The sequence below is a fragment of the Sturnus vulgaris genome, chromosome 6 (assembly GCF_052056855.1).
Source record: "Sturnus vulgaris isolate bStuVul1 chromosome 6, bStuVul1.hap1, whole genome shotgun sequence".
Classification (NCBI taxonomy): domain Eukaryota; kingdom Metazoa; phylum Chordata; class Aves; order Passeriformes; family Sturnidae; genus Sturnus; species Sturnus vulgaris.
This window is the reverse complement of record NC_142248.1, coordinates 26,612,914-26,635,666: the sequence shown is the minus strand read 5'-3', so window position 1 is coordinate 26,635,666 and position 22,753 is coordinate 26,612,914. Positions and strand designations below refer to the sequence as shown.

At 44.0% G+C, this 22,753-nt stretch overlaps 2 protein-coding genes across 8 annotated transcripts in view; one reads left to right on the top strand and one right to left on the bottom strand.

The window, feature by feature from the left end:
- The first annotated feature begins 1,953 nt into the window (after nt 1–1,953).
- On the top strand, nt 1,954–16,298 carry ANGEL1 (angel homolog 1). Of its 3 annotated transcripts, XM_088167400.1 has the most exons (11): nt 2,095–2,243; nt 3,890–4,489; nt 4,982–5,208; nt 5,770–5,839; nt 6,227–6,660; nt 7,340–7,466; nt 8,309–8,419; nt 9,053–9,122; nt 9,544–9,701; nt 10,539–10,703; nt 14,936–16,298. In XM_088167400.1, the coding sequence occupies exons 1-11, from the start codon at nt 2,180–2,182 to the stop codon at nt 14,938–14,940; spliced, it is 2,031 nt and encodes a 676-aa protein (XP_088023526.1). In that variant the 5' UTR covers nt 2,095–2,179; the 3' UTR covers nt 14,941–16,298. The 3 variants fall into 3 exon arrangements, with proteins under 3 accessions (XP_014725278.2, XP_088023526.1, XP_014725277.2); XM_014869792.2 differs by lacking the exons at nt 2,095–2,243; nt 14,936–16,298 and adding an exon at nt 1,954–2,064 and having other exon boundaries at nt 10,539–12,234; XM_014869791.2 differs by lacking the exon at nt 14,936–16,298 and having other exon boundaries at nt 10,539–12,234.
- Nucleotides 14,341–22,753, bottom strand: part of VASH1 (vasohibin 1) — an 18,288-nt gene continuing 9,875 nt past the window's right edge. The window contains exons 7-8 of one of the 5 annotated variants that reach the window (XR_015804635.1): nt 21,417–22,388; nt 14,341–15,168 (exon numbers count right to left, since the gene is read on the bottom strand). Coding sequence is in view for 1 of the 5 variants with exons in the window: in XM_014869789.2 (XP_014725275.1) it covers nt 22,316–22,388 (73 nt within the window). In the remaining 4 variants the exon portion in view is untranslated. Of the gene's footprint in view, nt 15,169–17,338; nt 22,389–22,753 lie in introns of those variants that run through there. The other 4 variants (XR_015804636.1, XR_015804637.1, XR_015804638.1 and 1 more) reach the window with 4 other exon arrangements.

The following is a 22,753-nucleotide window of genomic DNA, read 5'->3' as shown; positions in this document are numbered from 1 at the left end:
TTTTTTACCGATAACTTTGTGACTTTTCCTAAGGTGCCAAAACCAAAACTGTAACAGAAGAGGCTGTCTGATAAAGGTTGAGCATAACTAATTCATACACTTAGAAATATTCCCATTTCCCCAAGAATAGGATAATTTTAGTGGCTTTATTCCCTTAAGTTCTACATAGACCTCTCAAATAGACCAGTCATTAGAGACCGTGGAAGGATTATATTGGAAAAAGAACAAAATACCACAAAATCTAGTGAAAGGCTTGACCCTGAAGTGGATGACCATTGTCAGCTTTGATTTTATTGCCAAAGTTTGTAAATATTTTTCTAGTGTAGGCCAAACAACTGTGGCTATTTGGCCACAGTTTCTTGCTTGTTTGTAGCACCAGCTAACATTTTTCTCTGATTTCAGTCAGATTATTCTGATGTAGGTTGGTTGATCTTTTCTTAGGTCTTTCCTTTTAAGGAACAGGCTGGTTTTAAATGACCCAGTTATGAGCTCTTAATGTTGCAGATCCTTCCTCTGGAGAACATCTTCCATTCTCTGACTAGAAACCAATGATGGATTGGTTACTGCAATAGCAGATGGGAGACCACAGTCCAGTGTTTTGCCAGAGACATCTGTGGGATTTGAGACAAGTCTCTGCTTCTATGGTCTGTGGTGTTTTATAAATGCAGATTTGAAAAAGAGTTGTAGGATTATTATTTATGTACATTATATCACCATCTCAGATCCTAGCTGTGGACCCTCATTGTGCTAATTACTGATGGGAGAGATGGGTCTTAATGTCTTCACAAACAGCTCGATGTGAAAGAACCGATTAGGTTCTGGAAGAATGGGGGATTTTAGGAGAAATGGGTGTTTATGTCTTAGAAACGGGTCTTAATGTCTTCATGAATATGAAGCTGCATTTTTTGCAGAATCCAGATAATTTGAGATTCTAAACTTTTGGGCAATGTGTAGTAGGTAGTTTGGGAAGTCTGTACCTTCCTAATACCTCAGCTAATGGGAGAAGGAAGAGGGCAATGTGCAGCCAGGAGTTCAGAATAAAAGGAGGCTGCGTCTTCCAAAAGCTTGAGAGAGACCCCATGGGGGTATGGCCTAGTGGACTCTATCCCTTTACTCGAATAAAGATGAAAGGTTCCTCTGTCTCTTTTGTGGACACTGGCTTTTCACAGTGGGATTTTTCTACACATCACCAAGTGTTTCATTTAATTATGACCCATGAGATGGCACCTGGTCACCATCAAGGGGACAGTTTGGCAGCACTCATCAGTGCAAAAGGCAGGGATAACATTAATCTTAACTTCGTTGCAGGTGCCCATGTTAGAGTTTGGAAGAAGACTACTGAGATTATACTTCAGAAATGTGTATTTGGTGTAAGAAAGCTGTTGTGCACTCAGCTCAATCTGTTTGCCTTTGGATGTTGAAAACATTTGATTGTGGAGCGAAGCAAACATTGAAATTCTGGACTTCAACCAGGACTTCACTTTTCATATGCAACTGTCTGGTTTCAGCATGTGATGGATCTCAATTTGCAAAAGCCAGAGTACTCACAGCCAGGTGAGGACTCATTTTGGAAACCTCTGATGACCTCCCGGCAGCACCGAGTGAGGGCACACTCCTGCTCCGCTGTCTCCCCCGCCCCATCGCCACTGCCGCATACAGGTTGTGCTTTTGCAAAACCTTGGCTATTATCAGTGGTGTTCGAAAAGCCTGCGTAACATCTGGAGCAAATGGTGGCTTCCCAGGAAAAAAAAAAAATCATGGAAATTGTCCTGTTTGCATTTCTGGAGAACAGGGGGTGAAAATTTTTGTTTGAAACTACAAATTTCAGGGTGGCGGGGCGATAACGCAGCCCTCACTCAGCGCAGGGTCACAGCACGGCTGTCGGGCCCCTCCGCAGTCCCTGAGTCCCGGCCGCGCTCCTGCCCTACACCGAGGCAGGCAGGGCCCCACCCCGGCCGGGGCCGTCCCACCACGGGCCGCGGCCTCCCGGGAGCGGGCGGCCCTGGAGCGGCGCTCGGGGAGGCGCAGGCCCGAGCCGGCTGCGAGTCCCGGGAGCCCGACGCGGTGAGTGCCTGGGCACGCCGGGCTCCGACGAGCCAGCGGCGTGAGGCCGTAGCTGAGGCGGGGCCGGCGCGGCGGCGGGGCCGGGCTGGGGGCGGTGGAGGCCGGGCCGGGCGGCATGATCGGCACCGTGCTCTGCTATGTGCTGCTGCCGGCGGCGCGGCTCCTCCAGGCCCTCCGAGGTAACCCGGCCCTGGGCGGGCGGTGGGGCGGGCAGGGGGAGCTGGCGGGGGTGGCTCGGAGGAGCGGGGATGTCCCGTCGCCCCGGCCTGAGGGGGGTGCGGCCCGGCGGCCGGGGTCGGCCCGGCTGCCCCAGAGCTCCCCGAGGCCCTGGGCAGGTGGGGCCTGGGGCTCCTGGCCGGGCCGGGGCTGCTGGCCCCGGGCAGCGCGAGGAGCTGCGTGTTTGGAGGGAACAGCTGCCGGCTGTTGTGCTGCAGAGGCAGACTGCGCTTTGCGCAAGGGCTCTAGCTCCTGCCCCTAGTCTGCTCTCCAGGCTTGGGGAGATCCTTGCAGATGGGCTGCTCAGATATCTATGATCCCCCAAGGATCTGCGGGTGACTTCGTGGATGGACTTATATTTTATGTGCATCTCTATTTCACTTAGTTTCCCTATCACAGTCCCTACTTACTGAGCTCATGTAAAGCCACCCTCCAGCCTGAACCTGTCCCTGGGCCTGTAGCAGCTACTGGACTGGCACGCTGTCTTTTTTCATAGTGGAGCAGCAAGCTTATTCCTCTCAAATTCAGCTCCTACTGTGTATTAACAGGCTCTTGTAGGCACTTATCGTGCCTGGCCAGTGGCGTGTGGAAACATTACCTTGGTGTGCTGGTGTCTGTGACATTAATGAATTTAATTACAAACCGACAGAGAGAAGTATGGTTCCTAAAGCTCCTTTTCTGACACATACAGAAAACTTTGACACAAAAGATACAGTGAAACTATACATGGATGTTGCTGACTCCTGTATGTTACTGCTGTGGCTGACTGACAGGGATGCAGAGAAAAAAAGTGATTTGTAATCAACAGAAGTTTCTCATTAACAGTAGGGATGAGTGTCTGTGCAGAATTCATAGCAAAACATAAATGCCATCTTGTGTATAGATGCAAGTGAAAGGAGATGTCTTTTTCTACTTTAACACACAAAATATTAATATATTTAATGTTACATTAAAAGCAGTTTAAAGTGGTTTTATTTTTTTGCCATGTCAGTCATCAGGTGATCTGTAATTCTTACCAGGACTACTTCTGTGCATATACTCTCTCTAATAAGGCATATGTTGGCCCCTCTGTGGCTTTGTTTTTCATCTCTTAGTTACAGAATGGTTTTTCTTCTACAACACATTCGTGTGATATATTTTATTTTGTTAGCTGACCTGTATTTCTTAGTCAGTCCCTGGAAAGAAACTTGCTCCAAGTGATGATCTAGAAGACCGTGGCTTCTCAGTCCATGCATCTGATCAGCTAACCTTTAGAGACTGTGCCTTTACATATGTTGCTGAGAGCTGATAGTTTCCACAAGGCCTTTCAGCTTGGCTGTCTATAGTGCTGCCTGAGTTAGAATTGCATTCCCTAGATTTGATAAAGCCATTTCTATAGTATGCAATTTCAGTGACTTGGATTAGTGTAACTGAACTTGGATTGTGGTTTAGCATTCTGGAGGAGGCAGGGGAAGTTATTTAGACTGTAACTGCTTTTTCTCAGAGAAGTAATTTGTTTGGGTTGCTGTACTGAATGGGTGTATTGTACAGCAAATGCATTGGAATAAGAAAAGAATGAGTAAGAAAGCATTTCTAGCTCTCTTATTTTGATTTTGTTTTTAAATGACAGATGCTTTCTCTGCCTGTCAAAAGAATGTGCTTCTGGCAAAGAGCCCATCCACCCAGATAGAAGGTGTCTTTGCTGCAACCACAGGAAGATCAGTCCCAGAAGAGCAAGAAGCCCTTCTCCAGCAGTGGCTGGAAGAAGAAGTAGGGAATTTGCCAGCCAATGAGAGTGTTCCAGCAGCAAGGAAAGTATCAGTTACACTCACTAGTGCTTGGTTAGAAGGTTCAGAGCTATTGATGACCAGCCTCAGTGACCTGAATACATCTCCAGAAGTCGCCCAGTGTGCTGATCAGCAGCTCTCGGAGCTAAACACCTTGGCTTCTTCAGAATTGCAAGATCATGCAGTGGCTGAACTGGCAAGATTACCAGCAGAGGAAACAGTGACTGTAGCAGGCAGTGCTCCTTGGGCAGCTGTGGTGCCACAGACAGATCACCAGACAGCTGGCTGTGATGGTATCAATGTGGAAGTGCTGAATGATGACCCAGCTGTGCTGGCCTGGAGTTTAGCATGTGATGGAGAGACAGTGCCACCAGTGCTCCCAGCCCAGCCCATTCAGGATGCGGTGCCATTTTATCCTGTCCCAACAGAGGTGCCCTACCATGGTCAGTGATGGCTCTGAATCTAATGTTTAGTTTGGGGTTGGCATTTGTAGTGAATGTGTCTGGGCTTGCTGTCAGTAAGACATTGATTGTTCCTGTGGAGTTGACAGGATCTGCTGGTGAAAACTGTAAAGTGAGGTTTTGCTGAGGAGGGGCTGGTCACAGCTAGTGGTTTCTGTGCTGTTAGACTATGGTCTGAATATCAATGCATGTTCCTTATTGTTCTCAAATGCTGTCTTTGTACTCTAAAAAGCACACAAAAAGTGTGTCTGGTGTTTCAGTATGCTTGACTCTGGTCATGTGTTGTGCCATCCCTACAGACAACTATCCAAAGATATCCAGATGCAGCATCTGAAAACCAGAGTGGATGAGGGTTTGCTCAGAGGCTAGAGTGCCCTAGCTTAGGGAACGAGAATTTTCTGGGTCTCAGGAGAAGCAAAGTATCAACAAGGTACCCAGTGTGGATGTAACTTTGCTTTTTGTCTCCTAATATAGAGATCTTATGGAGAGATTGGGAGGATCTTTCTGTCCAGCCCTGTGTCTTAGAACAGGTCTCAAAAAACACTTCTCTCTTTGAGTTTCGAGTCATGTCTTACAACATCCTTGCCCAGGACCTGGTGGAGCAGGGCCTTGATCTCTATATACACTGTCATCCAGACATCCTGAGCTGGAGCTACCGCCTTCCAAACCTTTTGCAGGAGATCCAGCATTGGGATCCTGATGTAAGTATGACTGAGCCCTCTCTATATCAGTGTCACCAGAATTTGAATTCCTTGTTTGATCTAACGGTATTAAGAAAAGAAAAAGACGGAGGCAAGTCCTAGGAAGATACTACCTGCTTGGTAACTGGACACTGATTGCTCTGAGAGTGTTTGAGGACTTTCACAGCCTGTGTTTTTGGTGTGTGTCTTGCTTTGATTGTCGAAACTAGTCATACTTTGATAGCAAGGCTTAATTTCTATAAACAGCAGAAGTAGAGGAAGAAGGATCAGTTTTCTAAGGCAGCACAGGAGGGGACACCTGCATAGAAGAGGACTTCATGAATTTCTCTATTCTTTGAGTCCTCTTTGTGGGATGAAGGATCTTTTATCTCATCACCGGAAAACTGAATGATACGCTGATGTGACCCAGAAAGTTAGTGCTTTTCATCTGAAAAGTACAGGACAGAATTGACATTTCTATTTGTAGGATTGGTATGTGAGTGCGCTTTTCCACTTTCTTCTCCTTAACAAGGTAACTAGCAAATACTTGTGGAGCAAGTGATGTCTCTGCCTTCCTTCCAGGTTCTATGTCTCCAGGAAGTGCAAGAGAACCATTACTGGGAGCAACTGGAACCAACATTCAAGGAGATGGGTATGTCCTGCTTTTGTGGGTCTGTACATCCAGCTCATGGGACTGGCCAAGCAGTGCTTCCTGCTTAACATTTTCAAAGTACTCAGTTTCAAGAGACCTCTTCCTATTTGCTAGGTGGCTGCTGGCCCTTCTGAACTATCTGCCTAGACCTTTATCCTTTCTTTTGCGATTGATGCCTCTGAGTTGAAAGATCAGAGTAACAAAACAGAGGGCCCTAGAAGGACAAGGAGAGAGAAAATACCCCCAATGACTAATAATAAAGGGTGATTGGAACAGAATTGAGTATATTGCTGTACCCAAATGTAGTAGGAACCTTTTCTATACAGACTTGCTGAGGCTGAGGTACTGACTGGATAAACCTTTTAATAGGTGATGGTTTCTTTTCAGGCTTTGCATGCTTCTATAAACGGAGGACTGGGACGAAGACGGATGGATGTGCAGTGTGCTATAAGCACAGCAGGTTCCAGCTGATCAGTCTCAGCCCTGTAGAATACTTCCGGCCTGGCCTGGACATCCTCAATCGGGATAATGTGGGCTTGGTGCTGCTGCTACAGCCTGTGCTCCCAGAGGACCTAGGTCTGAAGGCAGTCAGTCCTTTGTGTGTGGCCAACACTCATGTGTTGTTCAATCCTCGTCGAGGAGATATCAAACTGGCTCAGGTGGCCTTGCTGCTAGCAGAGATTGACAAAATTGCAAGAACTACTGAAGGCAGCTACTATCCTGTCATTTTGTGTGGAGACCTGAACTCTGTACCTGATTCTCCACTCTACAAATTCATCCGAAATGGTGAACTTTCCTACCATGGGATGCCAGCCTGGAAGGTAGTTTCCAGCCAGAATTGGGATTGGATAACTCTTTATTGTATGTTGCTAGACAAACACATGGCTGCATTTTTTCTCTTGTGAGAAAATAGTCTTAATACTGAATTAAGTTATTCAGTGGTCTTCCCCAACGTCTCCACCAGTACAGGGGAAAGAAGCAGACAAGTGTGTGTGTTGTTTCCACCACTGCTCTTTTGGTTTCTCTTGAGGCAGACTTGTGATAATAGACCACTTAATTTCAAGTATTTTTTTCCTTTCTTATGGAGTTTTTATGCCTGGGTGACTGGAAGTGTAGGGAAATGCAACTCCACGAAGACTTACTGAAATTTTATATGGACGTTTGTTCCAAAAGAAGTTTGAAGTGGTTACTTAATGGTAGAGCCTCTTGTGATTATGCCTTACTGTGTTTCTGTGATCAAATATATGGTTGGTGTTCAAGCTAAATCGTCACTTCAATAAGATGCCTGTAAAGTATCTTGCCAGGTGACTTTTAACTAATTGTGTCTGTCCCCTGCAGTTTATTATACCTGTACCATATTCTGAATAGCTTAGTTCAAGCCTTTCTATGAGAGCATTCTCCTGTCTGGCTCTTGGCAAGCGTATATATGTACATTGTCTATGGCTTTCACATCTGCTTTATGTCACTGATGGTTGCTCTCCTTGTCTGGCTTTCTTGCAGGTGTCTGGTCAGGAAGACTTTTCCCAGCAATTGTATCCACGGAAACTGCTGGCCCCACTGTGGCCGAGCTCACTGGGTGTAACAGACAAGTGCCAGTATGTCACCCTGTGCCAGCCAAAGAAACTTGGTGAGCTCCAGTATGCACTGACATGAGTTTGCTGAGGATGGGCAGGTTGTGGACCTTGCTGTCTCTCTGAGTAGCTTGGGCATGTGCTGCATGAGGCACTTGACAAAGATTCTCTACTTCATATATGAATTAAATAAATTAAAATTAAATTAAATTAATTTTTTGCAGAACTTATTGCTGTAGCCTCATTTCTTCCATTTTCTTTCTCTAGTCAGGAGCTGAATGCTCCTCTACCAGTAAAAATTAATCTGTGCATCTCTTTCATATTCCCAGACTTATGTTTTTGTGCAGTTGTAAACTATGTTCAGCAGGCACAGCTTTCATCTACAGGTGTTTGGGGTGTGGCTTTGGATAGTATTTGCAAACCACTTAAACAAATCATTCCTAAGACCCATTACAATCATGCCTGTTCTTGCATCTGTAGAAAGGATTAAAAAAAATGGAGCCCACACAAAATAGCTTTTGTGTAGAATTTGTAGCCTGATCACCAGAAATGTTCTTCTCAGCAGACATTTCCTGGAGTTGCACACTAACTGATCTGCTTGAAAGTCCCTTGAATTTTTGATGTCTCAGAGAGGACATTCTTACTTTGTGCTGACCATGACTGTAGCATTTGAAGGATAGCAATGGCTGTGCTCATTTCTTTTATACATCTATTCTGTTCTACATGTAGGTTATTAGGTAATTTCTATTCTCATGGTATCAGAGTGCTTGGACACAAAAGCGTCTCTCAAACAAAAGAGGTCTAAGAGGCCCAAATGTCTAAAATACATGTAGGTGTTCCCTGGAGATGTGACTTTGCTGCAGTTCTTTCTTCTTTTAACTTGTACTTTTCTCTGCAGGGAGACGTGAATACAGCCGTGACTTCCTGCTGCAGTTCCGCTTTTGCGATGTTGCCTGTGAACGACCACCACAGCTGGTCCTCTTGGAAGGTGTGACAGATGCTAAACCAGGTATTAATGGGAGACTTTCCAACTTGTCACTCTCCTAGCTCAATGGAGCCTCTCCTCTGGGGGCAGACTGAGGGAGTTTGGACTGGAGAAGACTTCACTGAGGCCTCATTTCTGCCTTCCAGTACTTAAAGGGGGCTTATAAATAAAGAGGGAGAGTGACTATTTACACAGGTGCATGGTGATGGGACAAGGAGAAATGGTTTTATACTTCCTAAAATTCTTTACATAGAAGGTAGTAAGGCATTGGGCCAGGTCCCAGAGAAGTTGTGGATGCCACATCCCTGGAAAATTTTCAAGGCCAGGTTGTATGAGGCCCTGGGCAGCCTAATATGGTGGGTGACATCCTTGCCCATGGGATGGAGGGATGGAGCTAGATGATCTTTAAGGTCCCTTCCAACCCAGGCTGTTCTATAACTATGATTCTATGATTTCAAGGAAAACATGAGGTGGAGGTAATGCTACAGCTTGTTTTTCTTTGGATATTTTCCTTTAAGATGTTCGTGACTGGAAGCTATGTGCTCTTCTTGGGCAAAAAGATTCATTTGGTTTCAGGAGAAGCTTCTCAGACTTGGGATGAGCAGTCTGTTCTGGGATCTGTGTAGGTCTGGCTGGAATCTTTTTGCTCCTTTGCAGACCGCCCTGCACACTGGCCCAAGCCTGCTGCCATGGTGAAAGACCCTGAGCCCCAGCCATTCATCCCAAGGTAACTTGGTGCACCTTCAATGGCCCCAGTCTTCAAACTCAGCCTTGTTTTCCTGAGCACTGAAAATCTGGCTGATGTAAGGACTGAGGTAAATGAGAGAGTGAAAGAGAGTAAGGAGGGCTATCTGGGAGAGCTAGATTCACCCAGGATTGTCCCAGTAGCTGGGTGCTCTCTGTCAGCATTTTGTTGGTGAGATTGAGAACGAAGGGCATAGGCATATATAGGACTGGATATTGAAGACAAAGGAAATTCACAGTCTGTCTTGCTTTGATGTAAGCGGAGTGAATAGTTCTGAAAGATTTTATATGCTCATAAAGTAGGAGTAGTTTAGACAGTTGCATCAGCTTTCAGCTGTGACTGCAGTACTGAAAAGGCATAATTCTCTTTCCTCCGTTGGTAAACAGTGCCTGTTTGTGTGCAGGTGTTCAGGTGTTATTCAGCATGGCCTCAACCTGACCTCTGTCTACAGCCACTTCTTGCCACACAGGGGACGCCCGGAGGTCACAACGATGCCCATGGGGCTTGGAGCCACTGTTGATTACATTTTCTACTCAGCAGAGCCTGTGGAGAACAAGGCAGGTGAGTGCGGCAGTGCAGGGCTTGTCCTTGTGACATTGGAAGAGGACTCTGAGACAGGCCAGATGGGCAGTGCATTTCATTAAGCTGGTGGATCTACAGGATGTGTCTTTGAAATAATACACAAGGTGTACATTTGCTCATGTACCATGAGAAGACACTGTTTATTTTTGCTGTGAAAAAAATGAGGCCGCTTAGGTTCATGTTGACTTTTGAGGAAGCTAGAACAGAATAGATTCTTTTCTTCTGTATAAATATCTTACTTGTGCTCCTGGTAACAAGCAGTGCTGGGTCCTGAGTGCAAGGCTTGGACTTCTGGTTTCTCTGAGACCGCATGCTGTTCTTGGAAAGAGGTGACTCTAGTTCCCTTACAGTGGCACCTTCTCTCTGCTGCCGGAAACAGGAGTTCTGTTGATGAAAGACTGCATGTAAATGCACCCAGGAACTCTCTTGGAGCTGATTTGAGTCATGTCAGGATCAAGTTTGGGGAACATTCCTTGGGATTAGGAATGAAGAGATTAATTCCTCCTTGGGGGAGAATCTGAAGCTATTGCTAGGCCACAGTCCATAAAAGGAACTTCTCATGTAAGCAACTACCTGGTGAATTTAGTGTATTCTTGCTTCCTATCCCTGCAAGTATATGAAACCATAAACAGCAGCATTGTAGGATGCTCACTGCTTTCACATCCAGGCTCAAAGGTGCATGTAGTGTTTGTGCAGACTGTCTTCATTTATCAGGGGAAGAACAGTAAAGGATTGACAGGCATCCCTCTGTGAGTGTGTAGAGTTAATCTGTGGTGCCAGTCTCTGGCTGATGTTTCATTCCATTTTCTTTGTCAGGTCGCAGGCTGTACAAGGATGGAGCCCTGAAGCTGCTTGGCCGTCTTTCTCTTCTCTCTGAAGATGTCCTCTTGATGGCAAATGGCTTACCAAATCCTTTTTGCTCGTCTGATCATCTCTGCCTGCTGGCTAGCTTTGGTTTGGAGGTCTCCAGCCTCAGAGAGAGTTAGTGTTGGTTCCCTTTCCCTAAAGAAAAGCTATTCTGAATACAGCAGTTGAGACTCTGGATTGCACAGCCTGCTTGCAAGAAAACCCTTTTCCTTGTCATGCCCTAAAAGTCCTTTTCTCACCTCACACCCTCACTAAAAACAGCGATGGGAGAGTTGCATTGGTATTTTCTGCATCTCTGCAAACGTGAACTCTGTTCCTAGTGGGCTGCCAGGTGTATTCAGGCATTAGCATCTCTTAAAGAGATCTTTGTTTCACTGCCTTGTTTAGCAGGTGTTTTTGTGCTGCAGGAACTAACATAACTCCCATGTTTGTCCCTGTGTGAGATTTTCAAGGAGCTGGAAAAGAGAGGGGCAGTGCTTTCTGCTTTTGATTAGTTTAATTGCTACCAAAGAGCATGGGATATATATGCCAATACTCTTTCACACCAAAACAATAGTTCTTTTAATTTCTCAGTAATAGTTCAGTACTTTCAGGGCTAGTTGTTGCTTTGCCTTTTAGATTGGATCTGCTAACTGCTTAGAAATGTCTTTTACTTAATGGTCTGTAAGGGCTTGCTGACAGAAGGGTTTGTGTGGTGTAACAGTTTCTACAAGAAACTGCTTGCTGTGACTAATGGACCAGGGAATGGGATTGCTAGGAATGGAGCCAGGGGTTCTACAGAGCCACCCACAGCAGCTCTAGAACTGTAGCAAAAGACTAGAGGCCTTGGGGAAGTCTTCTTTCCTTACTGGCAGTCTCAGAATGGTACCTAATTTGTCATTTTTAGCAAAAATATTTAGGATCGTCCCAGTGAATATCCTGCGGAAATAATTGTCCTGTAAGGCATGACAACCCCAGAAGGCTATAACTGTGGTTGTCCCAAAAGAGAGATGAAAATGGAAGGCATGTGAGAGTCAGCAGAGCCATCAGATGGAAGAGCTGTTCTTGTCACTTGCCCTGTTCTTTTCTCTGTGCACTCCCTATTGCATTCAGCCTGCCAGGGGTCACTAGCCAACCTGTAGCATTCATCCATCTCTTGCGCCAAACTGAAGGCCATGCTGCATCCTTCTGGACCCAGCCATGTTTAGGTGTAGATAGAACCCTTAGGATCAACTCCTGTCTCTTGACATGGGTTGGGAGGAAGGGGAAGGCTATGTAACTTAGAGCTAGACTGCAGTCACTTGGATCCCAGCGTACCTCTGGTGTCCTATTGGTGTGCTTTTGTTAGCAGTGGCTTGGCCAGTACAAAAGCAGTCGAGCTGCTTTTGTAAATTCCCCAGTTCCCGAGTAAATTCCCCAGTTCAGCCTGACATTTGGTGCTCAGTTTTTCCTTAAGAGATGAAACCAGTATTGGCAGAAACATTATCAATCTTCTGTTCACAAACAAGGCAGGAAATCCGATCCCAGCTCAGATTTTTGCAGGAAGGTACAGGAGACTTGGAACTTTGTTTATTCTTCATGGTCTATATTGAGGGACTTTGATATTTTAAATGTTACTTTCTTTATTGAAAAATAAAATTCTGCTAATCTAAAAAAATACCACAAAGTACTTGTGACACCTTGTATTTCTGGCAGCTGTACCTCGGAAGACTTCTGGACAAGGCTTTGCTGGCTGCAAGGTGAAAGAGGGCAAATTGGCTACACAAGAAAGTAATGAGGGTTGAAGAGAGGGAAGAAGTCAGCCTAGATTAATCTCCCAAGACATTCCTAAATCCCAGGTGTCTTCTTTGGCATTGGGCTTGTCTTGCCCCCTCCATTTTCCACTTCCCCCCTCCCCCCGCCCCGCAAAAGAAAGATTTGCCTTCAGGAACTCTTGCTCTCCTCCTTAAGAAAGCAATACTGGTGATCTTTTACAGATTTACAGATCACTTCTGTAAACTTCAAAAACAAGGTGGAGGGGGAGTTGTGTTCTGTGCCCTTCTGAGTGTGTAAGGACTGCATATTCCCCTCTTGCCCTGCCAGATGGTGTGGTATTTGTCTGGTGATGTGTGGGTGGCTTTTGCTACCTTTTGTGAGTTTCTGTAAGTGAACAGCAGTCTTGGGGGGTGTGAATTATTTTCCTCTTAGGTAATAGTTCTGGCATGGCACTGATACATGGGAGGGATGGATGCAGAGGTGTGCAATTATATGACTGTTTATCTCAATTTCTTCAAGTACTCTTACTCTGATTTTGTAAGTGGTTATATTTATAAAGTGGAGGAAGGAAAGGGTGAACTGAGAGCTTTGCTTTCTATCTGGCTCAAAAAGAGGTTGCCAGAAGGCAGCCTGGTTGCAGATGACTCCCTCCTGCTGTTAACATTGTAATAGGAACCTTAGAAGACTTAGAAGAAGGTTTAACAACTACCAGACAAAAGCACCACAAAAAATTCAGTGACACATGGTGTTGGCACTTGGAACTTTAGCTATCTCTTTCTATTGTAATTGCTGGCTGAGTCTGAGGTCAGTTGGTGAGGAGGTGTGTATATGTGTGTGTGTGTTTGTGTGTATGTGTGTGTGTGTGTGTGTGTATGTGTGTGTGAAAGCTGCCCATAAGAGACCCATAGGGTGTGCACCACACACCAGCAGATGAACTGGTTGCCCCTGCACCACCTGAAGCATCCTGCCAGTCTTGTGATGTAACTCACGTGGGGGACCTGTGTTCCAGTATCACAAGTGCTTTTTCCATTTTATGTAAACCAAAACCTTGACATGTGGGCAAATTGCATGGAAGCATCTCAGGGAGGTTCCAGCTATACTTTGCTAGAAATGTAATGTTGCACAGGTCAAACTAATGCTTTCCCTTTCCATGCATGAAATAATACAGTATGCACTTGGAATTGTTAAGTTTTTGAAGACTGGATATGGAGTTACGTGCAGAAACCCCAGGACAATGCTTACAAGTACCCTTACTCTTCCTTCTGGAGGTTATGGTGCTCCCAGGGTGACTTGTAGTTCTCAAAGCCCTGGCTTACACATGCTTTGTTGGGCACTCATAAGTGAAACTATGGCAGAAATGCAGGACCATTGCTAGTGACTGCATAGAGACACAAAGGCAGAGTTGAAGACTTATCTCTGTGTTTATCTCTTGTATGGACTCTTATGGTCTGTTTCAGGAAAATAAAAACCCCTGTGTTCTAGAACAGTTTGGAGTTAATATCACATGGTTCTGGAGACTTGTGAATGCCTCTTGACTGTGTGGGATTATAGGAGAGGTTTGGAGGTGGGGTGGGTAAAAAGTTCCTAACTAAAATAGCAACTAGCATATAGTTGTTGGGAGAAAATAATGTGTTTTGTGATGCTTTAAGAATAGTACCCACAGATAAAATCAGAGCCTGTGGTAATGAGCATTGTAATGGGATGCAGAACTGAGATTCCAGATGTAGCTCTTAGAAATGTTTCTGGACCTAAATGCACGATGAGTTGTCATTAACACAGGTTTCTGATGAATTACAGAGGGGTCTGTAAATGTATCTGCAATGCTCAGAAGGGGAAGGTGTCACAGAGGTAACTAACAGCTACATCACCTTAGTAGTGATGTGGAGTCCAGTGAGACTGGTGCTTAGGGGAAGTGATGCCAGAGACCACTGGCAGTGTGCTTATGTTTCCTGGTAGCAACCTCCTAAGCTGCAGGAGCATGCAGCTGTAGTGGCAATCAAGTATTTGACAAAGTATCTTTCCTAAGAAACAGCTTTATTTGCACCACAGCTGCTAGGCTGTATTTAGTTATGCTGTTTAGATAGAAGTTGGACTTCATCTTCTCAGTTTTAAGTTTGTTGCTTCAGGAGGTTGCCCTTCATAATCAGTTTTTCCAATTACATGGGATGGGAGGAGTGGTAAACAATAGAATTGTTCTAGCTTCTTTCCTGTTCTTAATAAATGAAACTTGGCTGCTGTTTGAGGTCTTCTTTCTCCATGCCTTTTTCTTATGAGCTCTCTCTCCAGCAGCTGTTTTCCCATGACTGAGTTACTGATGTTTATTTTTTCTGCAGCTGTATTTCTTCAGTTAAAAGTTATGGGTGCAATTCTCTAGGGCCAAGTTTTATTATAAATGTAACATTTAAATGGTGTCAAGATGTAAGATAGTGTGTTTCCTCACCCCTGAAGAATTAAGTGGGAGGAGTGGGAGCTCTGAAACTAGCACTTAGATGGGAGTAACACTTGTTATATAAAACAAAAATCCCAAGTTTCAGATTTATTGTTAGTGCTCTGTACACCACCTGCTTCGTGAAGGCAGAACTCGGAAGTATACTTGACCTTTGTTTCTTTAGTCTGAGGAGTCTCCAAGAGGTCGTAAGAAGTTCAGCATCTCAGCAGATCAAGGTATGAGTCCTGCTCTTAACGATGTGTTGATGATGGTGTTGGCAAAGTCTGCAAAGCAGGGTGTTGCTACAGTCAATATCTGCTCCCATTGCCACCACCTCAGTATTGAACATTTCTTGGATGCACTGTTTAGAAATTTGCATGGGTCATGCTAATGCAGATGAACCCATTTGTTGCTTACCTAAAGGGAGAGCACAAAAATGTTAGTGGGATACCATCTCCTTTCAGGCTTCCTGTTGTGCAGACTAATTGAATTGCTGGCTGTGACCTGCGTCTTACCAGACTGTAGCTGCCTGGCCTGTAGTGCTTCCCATAGCACTGTCATGCTGAAATGCATGTGCTGAATTGAATATACTGCATTGTGTTTCTAAGTATGATACTGAGTTTCTGAAGAGAACTCACCTGTTACAATGGTAACTAAAATGACAGATTTAACAGCTGCTTCTAACTCCTTTTGTCAGCTGTAAACGTTTGGCTTCTCTTGTCAAGGCAAGTTGTCCTCCAGCTTCCACTGAAAATGTCATTCTAGTCTTGAAGCTATTTTTATTTTTATTTATTTAAAAAAATATTTATTTTCTTTCAGATTTAGACTACATTTTTGTGCTCTTGTATAATAGCTGGAAAATTTTTTTATAACTTTGATAAGATAAACACAGCAGCTTTCAAGGTCCAAGTTTGGGAAAGGGGAGAAACACTAGGCTAGACACTGGCTTGTACTACAACAAAATATGTATTTGTTCCATCCAGTCTTTAATTTATACACACAAAATAAAAGCCCCAAAACTTGGCTTCAAGCTTTAGCAATTTTATTCAGTTTTTTGTTCTTTTCTTTCTGGATTCAAAGCCTTCTACTTATATTTATTATATAAAGTCAGTTATTGGCCAGTGTCTGGAGCTGCTCTTGAACTGGGAGTAGATCAATGCAGCAGTTATTCTATAATTATTCCTCTCCTCCTTTTCTCTCTTAAAATGAGGTTACAGATAGGATGGCACTCACTCTTTGCCAAAATAAAAATATAATCCAGGAAAGCAAACCTGGCTGAGTTAACTTAATTCTGTAATGGCCTGCTATCCACAGCATGTCATATGCCTTTGCCTGCCATAATCCTGCAGTCTCTGCATGGATGGTGCTCTTAAGGCTGTCTCACTCTCATGAATGAATTTCTGTGTGCTTTTAGACATGTGAGTACCTTAAGTCTTGGGCCTCTCGGTGTAAAAACTGACAGGGGTTTGTTTGTTTGTTGTTTTTGTTTTCTGCTTCAACATGTTGTTTATCCTTCCCACAATAAAGATTTTCCACTTAAAGTCCAAGGAGCATAATCTCTAACTCACTTGAAAACGTAAAAGTGCAGGAACAACCAGTGGCAGGGGAAAAGCCTGATGTAAGAAGGAGCAGAAAGTCTGTGGCTACATCACTGTTTCGCTGTTCTCACTCCACTGTCTAGCAATCACTCTGATCTATACATCCATAGGGGATAGAGGAGTTACCTGATTTAAAGCAAAATCTGTAAGACATGGACCAGAGAGTGTTTTCAAGCAAGCATCTGAAATTGATATTTAGAACTGTGAAATTACTTTCCCTCAGGGCAGAAGCTGTTCATATAATTAACTTGGCTAATATGGACTATTGCATGTGCCTTTCTCTTTGGAGTAGTCAGAGAATGTTTATTCCTTTCCTATACACACTGTAGGCTTGCCTACATCCTGGCCTTGGTCCCAGCTATGACTCATTTCCCTAGAGAGAAGGGCTATGTTATGCCTGAAAGATGATAGCCTGAATAAAGTTGGATCCCCTTGCTGGGGATCCTTGCACTGAATCTTGCAGCTGACTGTCCTTTATTAATCCAGCATTCGTCTTGAGAAGTTCTGGTGAGGTCATTAGTCTGGAAGGTCACTAAACACAGACTTTGAACAGAATTGCTTTTCAGGCCAGGGAGACTGAATTGTACATTGAAGAGTTGAGCAGTGCAAGAAGAGGTTTGTATTAACCCTTACAGTATTGTTTATTACAGTATTGTAAGACTGAAATTTTTGATGCTGCCTGCACTGATTTTTTTTTTTCCATCCAGCCTGATTGATAGCAATTCAAGAGGAAAATGTGAATTCTGACCTTTGCTAAACAGCCACATATGTACTTACTTACTCTGCTAACTGCCTCTGTGTGCACAGACATACTAACCTGTTCACATGATTAAAGGAGGATGAGGGTTCTTCCATGTCCATTAGTGTTAGCAAGTAAAAGACATCTTTACATAATTTGCCTGATACCACCACTCAAGGCCGTCCCTTTGACTTCTCAGCTGACATGTAATGGGAAGGTTTAGAGCAGAAAGAAGGACAGTAGAGACAGCTTGTTTTCTCTGCACAAGCTGAGAGCAGTACAGAGGGAATTTTATTGTCTTAAGTGTCCAAGGAAGCAGGAAGAAGTATCAACATGAGGGCCATGGGAAGTGCAGTAAAAACTAAATCTAAATAAAAATTCTGTGTTGGCTACATAAGAAACAGAACCACACTGATTAATTACAAAAACACACACATGATACTGTTCTTAAAGAAAGAAATTTTCCATTTCTTAGTTCTGAGCTGTATCAGTGATAAAGATGTAAATGGTTTTAGAGCACCCTATCAGTGCTGGAGTAGAATACTGATGTGCATGGAAGGGGACTGCTCTGGTCCCGCTAGCACCATCTCAACCCTGACCTGGAGGGAAACTCTGCTCTGCAGAGATCATGGGGGATTCAGTAGCCTTCTGGGCCTAAACAGAGTTGCTCTTGAGCAGAAAGGGCCAGGGCACCACTGAATGAGTGTGGTTGTGATACAAGTAAACACCTGCTCAGAAGACACACAAAAATATTAAATTCCCTAAGGAGTTCAGCTTGGCTGTAGATGAGTCATCTCCACCTTGCTCTGGGAGAGCAAATATCAAGCCAGAATAGCACTTGCTTTATTAAGTAAAATTATAAATCCATAATGCAGGTCTAAATGTTGTCAGGACAACAGTGCAAGGCCACTGGAATGTGTGGTGTTATTTCAGCTACACTTGCACACACAGTATACCTGGAACACCCTCTGCCCGTATCTACTGTTCAAGCATCAGGACCACTTGAAATACTTCACTCAGAAGAAGCAGGCAGCTAAAGCAACCACCCAACGTGATTAGCCAGAGCCACTGGAGCAAGGTCAAGCCAATCTAATCCAGACTCTTGTCCTTTGGCAAACAGAAACTTCTGTTCGTTACGGTTTCTTAAACTCTGAATTTTTAAGGACAGTCATGTTCCAGTCTATACTACACCACACATGAGCCTACCTTAGGGGGCAGGCACCTGATTAAGGCTTTCACCTGAAATACTTAAGATTCATCGTGTTAAGCAGATTTGAAAACAGCAATACAGCTACTACGTGAACACATGTACAGTTCTGGAGTCATTTATTCTGATAGAAACTATGTTCTGACCCATACCCTGGCCCACAGGTAAAATAGTAACTGAAAAAAAGCACTCCACTCCCACTTAAAACACTTGCTAACACACCTTACGTTCCTAATGACTCCTTTAGCTTCTACCAGTTAAAAAAAAAAAGTTAGCGTGTCACGCTGATGGACACCCAACCCTGCTCTTTAATATACAAAGTTTGTATCAGTGATGCTGTAGCACAAAGTTTTGCTCACTAATGAATCGCCCATTAAAAAATTGCAGTTGGCCAGGTATCAAGGGACTTGTCTACATAAAAGTATAAAGAGGGGCTCTTATTTCAAGGTTTGCATTACATTTAGAATAGTTTCGCCAGTAATAGGTCAGCATTTGTTGAAGTCTTTCAAAGCTCACTTCGGCTTTACGTACAATGCAGGCAGTGTCTATCCATTCCTAGTGTATGAACAAGGTTCCTTTCCAGAGTTCACAGGACTTGTACTGCAGAACAGACATCAGGTGAGACCTATTGAACACTGAAATTTACATCACAGAGCTTACATGAGCGACTCTATTAATGTTTAACATTAAAAAATTAATAGGACTCCTTGAGATCCATCTTCCTTGTTCTGCAGGCACTAAAGGAGTATGAGTTACATTGTCATTCCTCCTCTGTAGCTTTAAAGCCTGCAGAAGTGAAAAGACTTTCATCACCAGCCTTTTTTCCTTATGGTTAAAGGCAAACCAGAAACCAGAGCAAGTAGATGGGGGAGGAAAGAAGTTGAAGTGCTAAAGTTTGTCTTGCACTGTACCCTCAGGTTTCTTACAGAATAAAGCTAGATTGCATTAATCCTCTCTGTCATGGAAGAATGTGGTCTTGTTTGTTAGGAAGGAAACAAAGCTTTGTATTGAAGTGATTCATCCTGTTACCAGGATGGGGGGAGCAAGAGCAAGGGGAGAATTCTATGGTCCTTTTCCAGTTTCTTGTACCACCTGCTAAACTGGAGATACAGAAACAGTAAGGAGCAGGAATTCTACAACACAGTAGAAGGTTTGAAATAGTAACCCTAGCAGAGTGCACTTGTCTCCTCCTGTGTCCACCTTGAGAAGTTAATCAACGTTAGATACAAGCAAAGAATTAAATACTTCCTAACATACATAAGTGTGCAACTAAATCTTGAAAGAGGATGTTCTTGTCTAGCTGCAGCTGAGGATTAAGAGACCTTGAACTCTACCTGTCATTCATATCTTAAACACCCATTTCCTTTGGTTTTTTAAGCTACTGGCCTCAGTTACATCCTGCAGGAAAACACTTAATTACAAGGTCAAACAAAGCATTTTGTTTTAATCCATTCTGCCTTGGTGATCTAACACTGCTGAACACCCCTGTTGCTCTGCTCTCAAGAAAACATCATTAACTTGCAGCTGACCCCTCATTTGTCTCATTTGTTGTAAAGTCTTCCTCACACCCCACATTTCCCCTTTTCATCTAAAAAAGCTCAAGTCTGTCCAGTTATTCAGTGTTCTCTGTATTAACCTACTAATTACTCTCAAAACCTCTCCAGTTACTCTGAAATAACTAACCAATTGACTAAACAAAGTCATGGTGAAGATGCATTCTAGGCATCTTTTATAATTTTTTTAAAATTCTGGATTTCATCCTCTTTAATAAAACCTGACAGTCAGTTCTCTCTTGCTGACTGGTGCTTGTATTTTTCATATGATTCACAGTGGCATCTGAACTTTCAGTCTGGTGCATAGCAAACATTATGCAAAGGCAGTTTGTGGCTTCCAAGTGGCCCATGTTATTTTATAACTGTAGTGCCTTTACAGCTAACGTCATTGTTAGCAACCAGACACTAAATATGTTAATTTACAGCCACACAAAAATGACCAGAGGACACATTCAAATGGGTGCTTGGCTCACTGCTGCTCACAAACTTCAATTGTTGCATGTAGCTGGAATATAAGGGAGTGGACAGGTGTTGCACTGCACTGTGGAAACTGACATCCTCTTCTGGATTAACCTCTTGGCTCAGCAGCAAGTTCTGACACCTTCTTACAGATTTTCCTCCTGGCTGTACAACACAGCAGAAAACAGACTACAGAGGGAGATTGGAAGGACCGACTGCAGTGGTATGGATGTACCTTGCAAGTTACATCACAGTTAAGGATGTACAATTAGGAACCTGTAAGGCGTGAATTAAATAGCTTGCGGGTGGTGCTTTGAGGATTAACTGCTTTAACTAGGCAGAAGAGCTGATTTGTTTGGGGTTAAGAACCCATTCTCTGCCACCAAAATAGCTCTGCTTATTATGAGGATGTGGCACAGGAATACTCCAACAAAAAAACTAGTAGAGCTAAGTTACATTATGTTTCTAACAAAGAAAGGAAAGAATAAGCCTGGTTCTAACAAAATTAAATATGTGGTATTTCAGAAAGTTTAGCTCCTTGTCAGTGCTGTGATAAAACAAGACTTCTCTCCAGGATACTTCCACTTTCAGTCTCAGTTTTTGCATCCCCTAGATCTATGCATCCAAATCACTTTAAGACCATGCTGTTCTGACTTCTGGAAATCCCACTGTTCTCATGCCCAAGGCCTCAAACAGAGAGGTTTGACAACACTCCCGATTTCTGACAAGCATTACACTGCTTAATCAGCAGTACAACACTGACCAAAAGAAGCACAGGAAGTCAAGGCCACAAATGGCAGAAAGGCCCAGCCTAGCCCTTTGGGGAAGGTTATTGTAAGCGAAGCTGTTACATACTGCAGCTATCCAAAGAGCCAGAACACAAGCACAACATTGGGGTTGGGAACTGCTTTCAGGAGGCTCCAGGGTGAGCTGTCAGGAAAGCAGCCACAATTTCCTCCAGCAGAGCTTCTCACAAACAGGTGTATGTAACTCTGGCACTAACACTACAGGGACGAAGGAGCAAGAGCCTTGTGGAAAGGGAAAAACGCTTGTAAAACCTGTTCACATTATTACATCCTTCTTTAACTATTTACTCTTAAAACTCGTACCTCAGTGACTGAAGTGCCTGCCACAAGCTTTCTGAGCAGCAGCCACTAGAAGTTAATCGAGAGAAGACTGATGAAGAGACGATGTGAAGTTCAGTTTTTCCACTAGCCCCATCTGCCCCATCTCCACTGCTGGAACAATCGAGGTCTCTGTGCCTGTTTTCATGTAGCAGTGGTATAGGCATATCCTGATCCACTCAACCACCAAAGGACCTACAGCAACAGGTCACCAGCATTCCACTGTCTGCCCCTTCAGAGATAATGAAATGCTTTGAAATAGGCAGGACTAAACATACAAGATGTGTTTTTTCTGGATGAGAAGACTTTGTATGGTCAATAAATCAGGCTGAGCAAATTCAGACCTATCTCTCACAAGAGAGATGATGATAAACAAAGTGTTCATAATGACAAAACCAGGAGTTTTTGTACAAGATTCAAGGGCCATCCCATTCCAGCATCATTTCTCCAGCAGCCCTGCAGGCCTTGCAGGGGTTGAAGACTTCTGTGCAGACAGGGAAGAAGTACTGTTGACAAGAATGCTTCATCTACTTGCTGTCAAGGCAAAGATAGCAAGTCCACTGACCCCACTCACTTAGTATTCTTCCTGAAGCAAACTCCCACTATTGTACAGATTTTTTTCTTTTTTTTTCTTCTTTTTTTCTTTTTTTAAAAATACTTAAGTGAATTAGGATGGTCACCTCTCCCAGAAACAGGCAGGCGAATCCTCTGGGACCCATGGGATCCAGCACTGGGACTGGCCCACTAGTAAGTACCTGGGAAAATCAGCATTCTTTTGCTCCCACTCCCCTGTCCCATTTGTCAGAATCACTGCAGGTGGATCCAGGTCCCAACTGTGGCCAGCAAAAAGTCCGTGGAGCCAGGCACACAAGGCACAGCTCTCTTCACACCCGGATCTGGTACCCATTGAGGTCTGGCATGGCTTTGGAATCGGCAGGCTTCTTCTCACCAGATGGCCTGTGAGCAAAGAGGGTAACAACTCTTCAGAAACCCTTTTCAGTCAGGTGATGCTGCACAGAGAGATTGCAGCACAGGAAAAGGTACACAGAGCTTCAGACTGATCCTGCACTACTGAGGACAGGACTATTCTGCAGCCTCCAGTAATTCTTCCAATGATCTCAACAGAACAGAATGCAAGTTAGGAAGTAGGAGGACCACTCTGGAACTCCAGGTTATTATCAGGGGAACCCCAGGTTATTATCACGGGAACCCCAGGTTATTATCAGGAAAACAATCTTGCTGACAGCAGAATAATTTTTGGAATCTCTTTGAGGCACAGGTCTGTGAGACACCAGAGCTCAGACCCATGCATAAGATTAAAA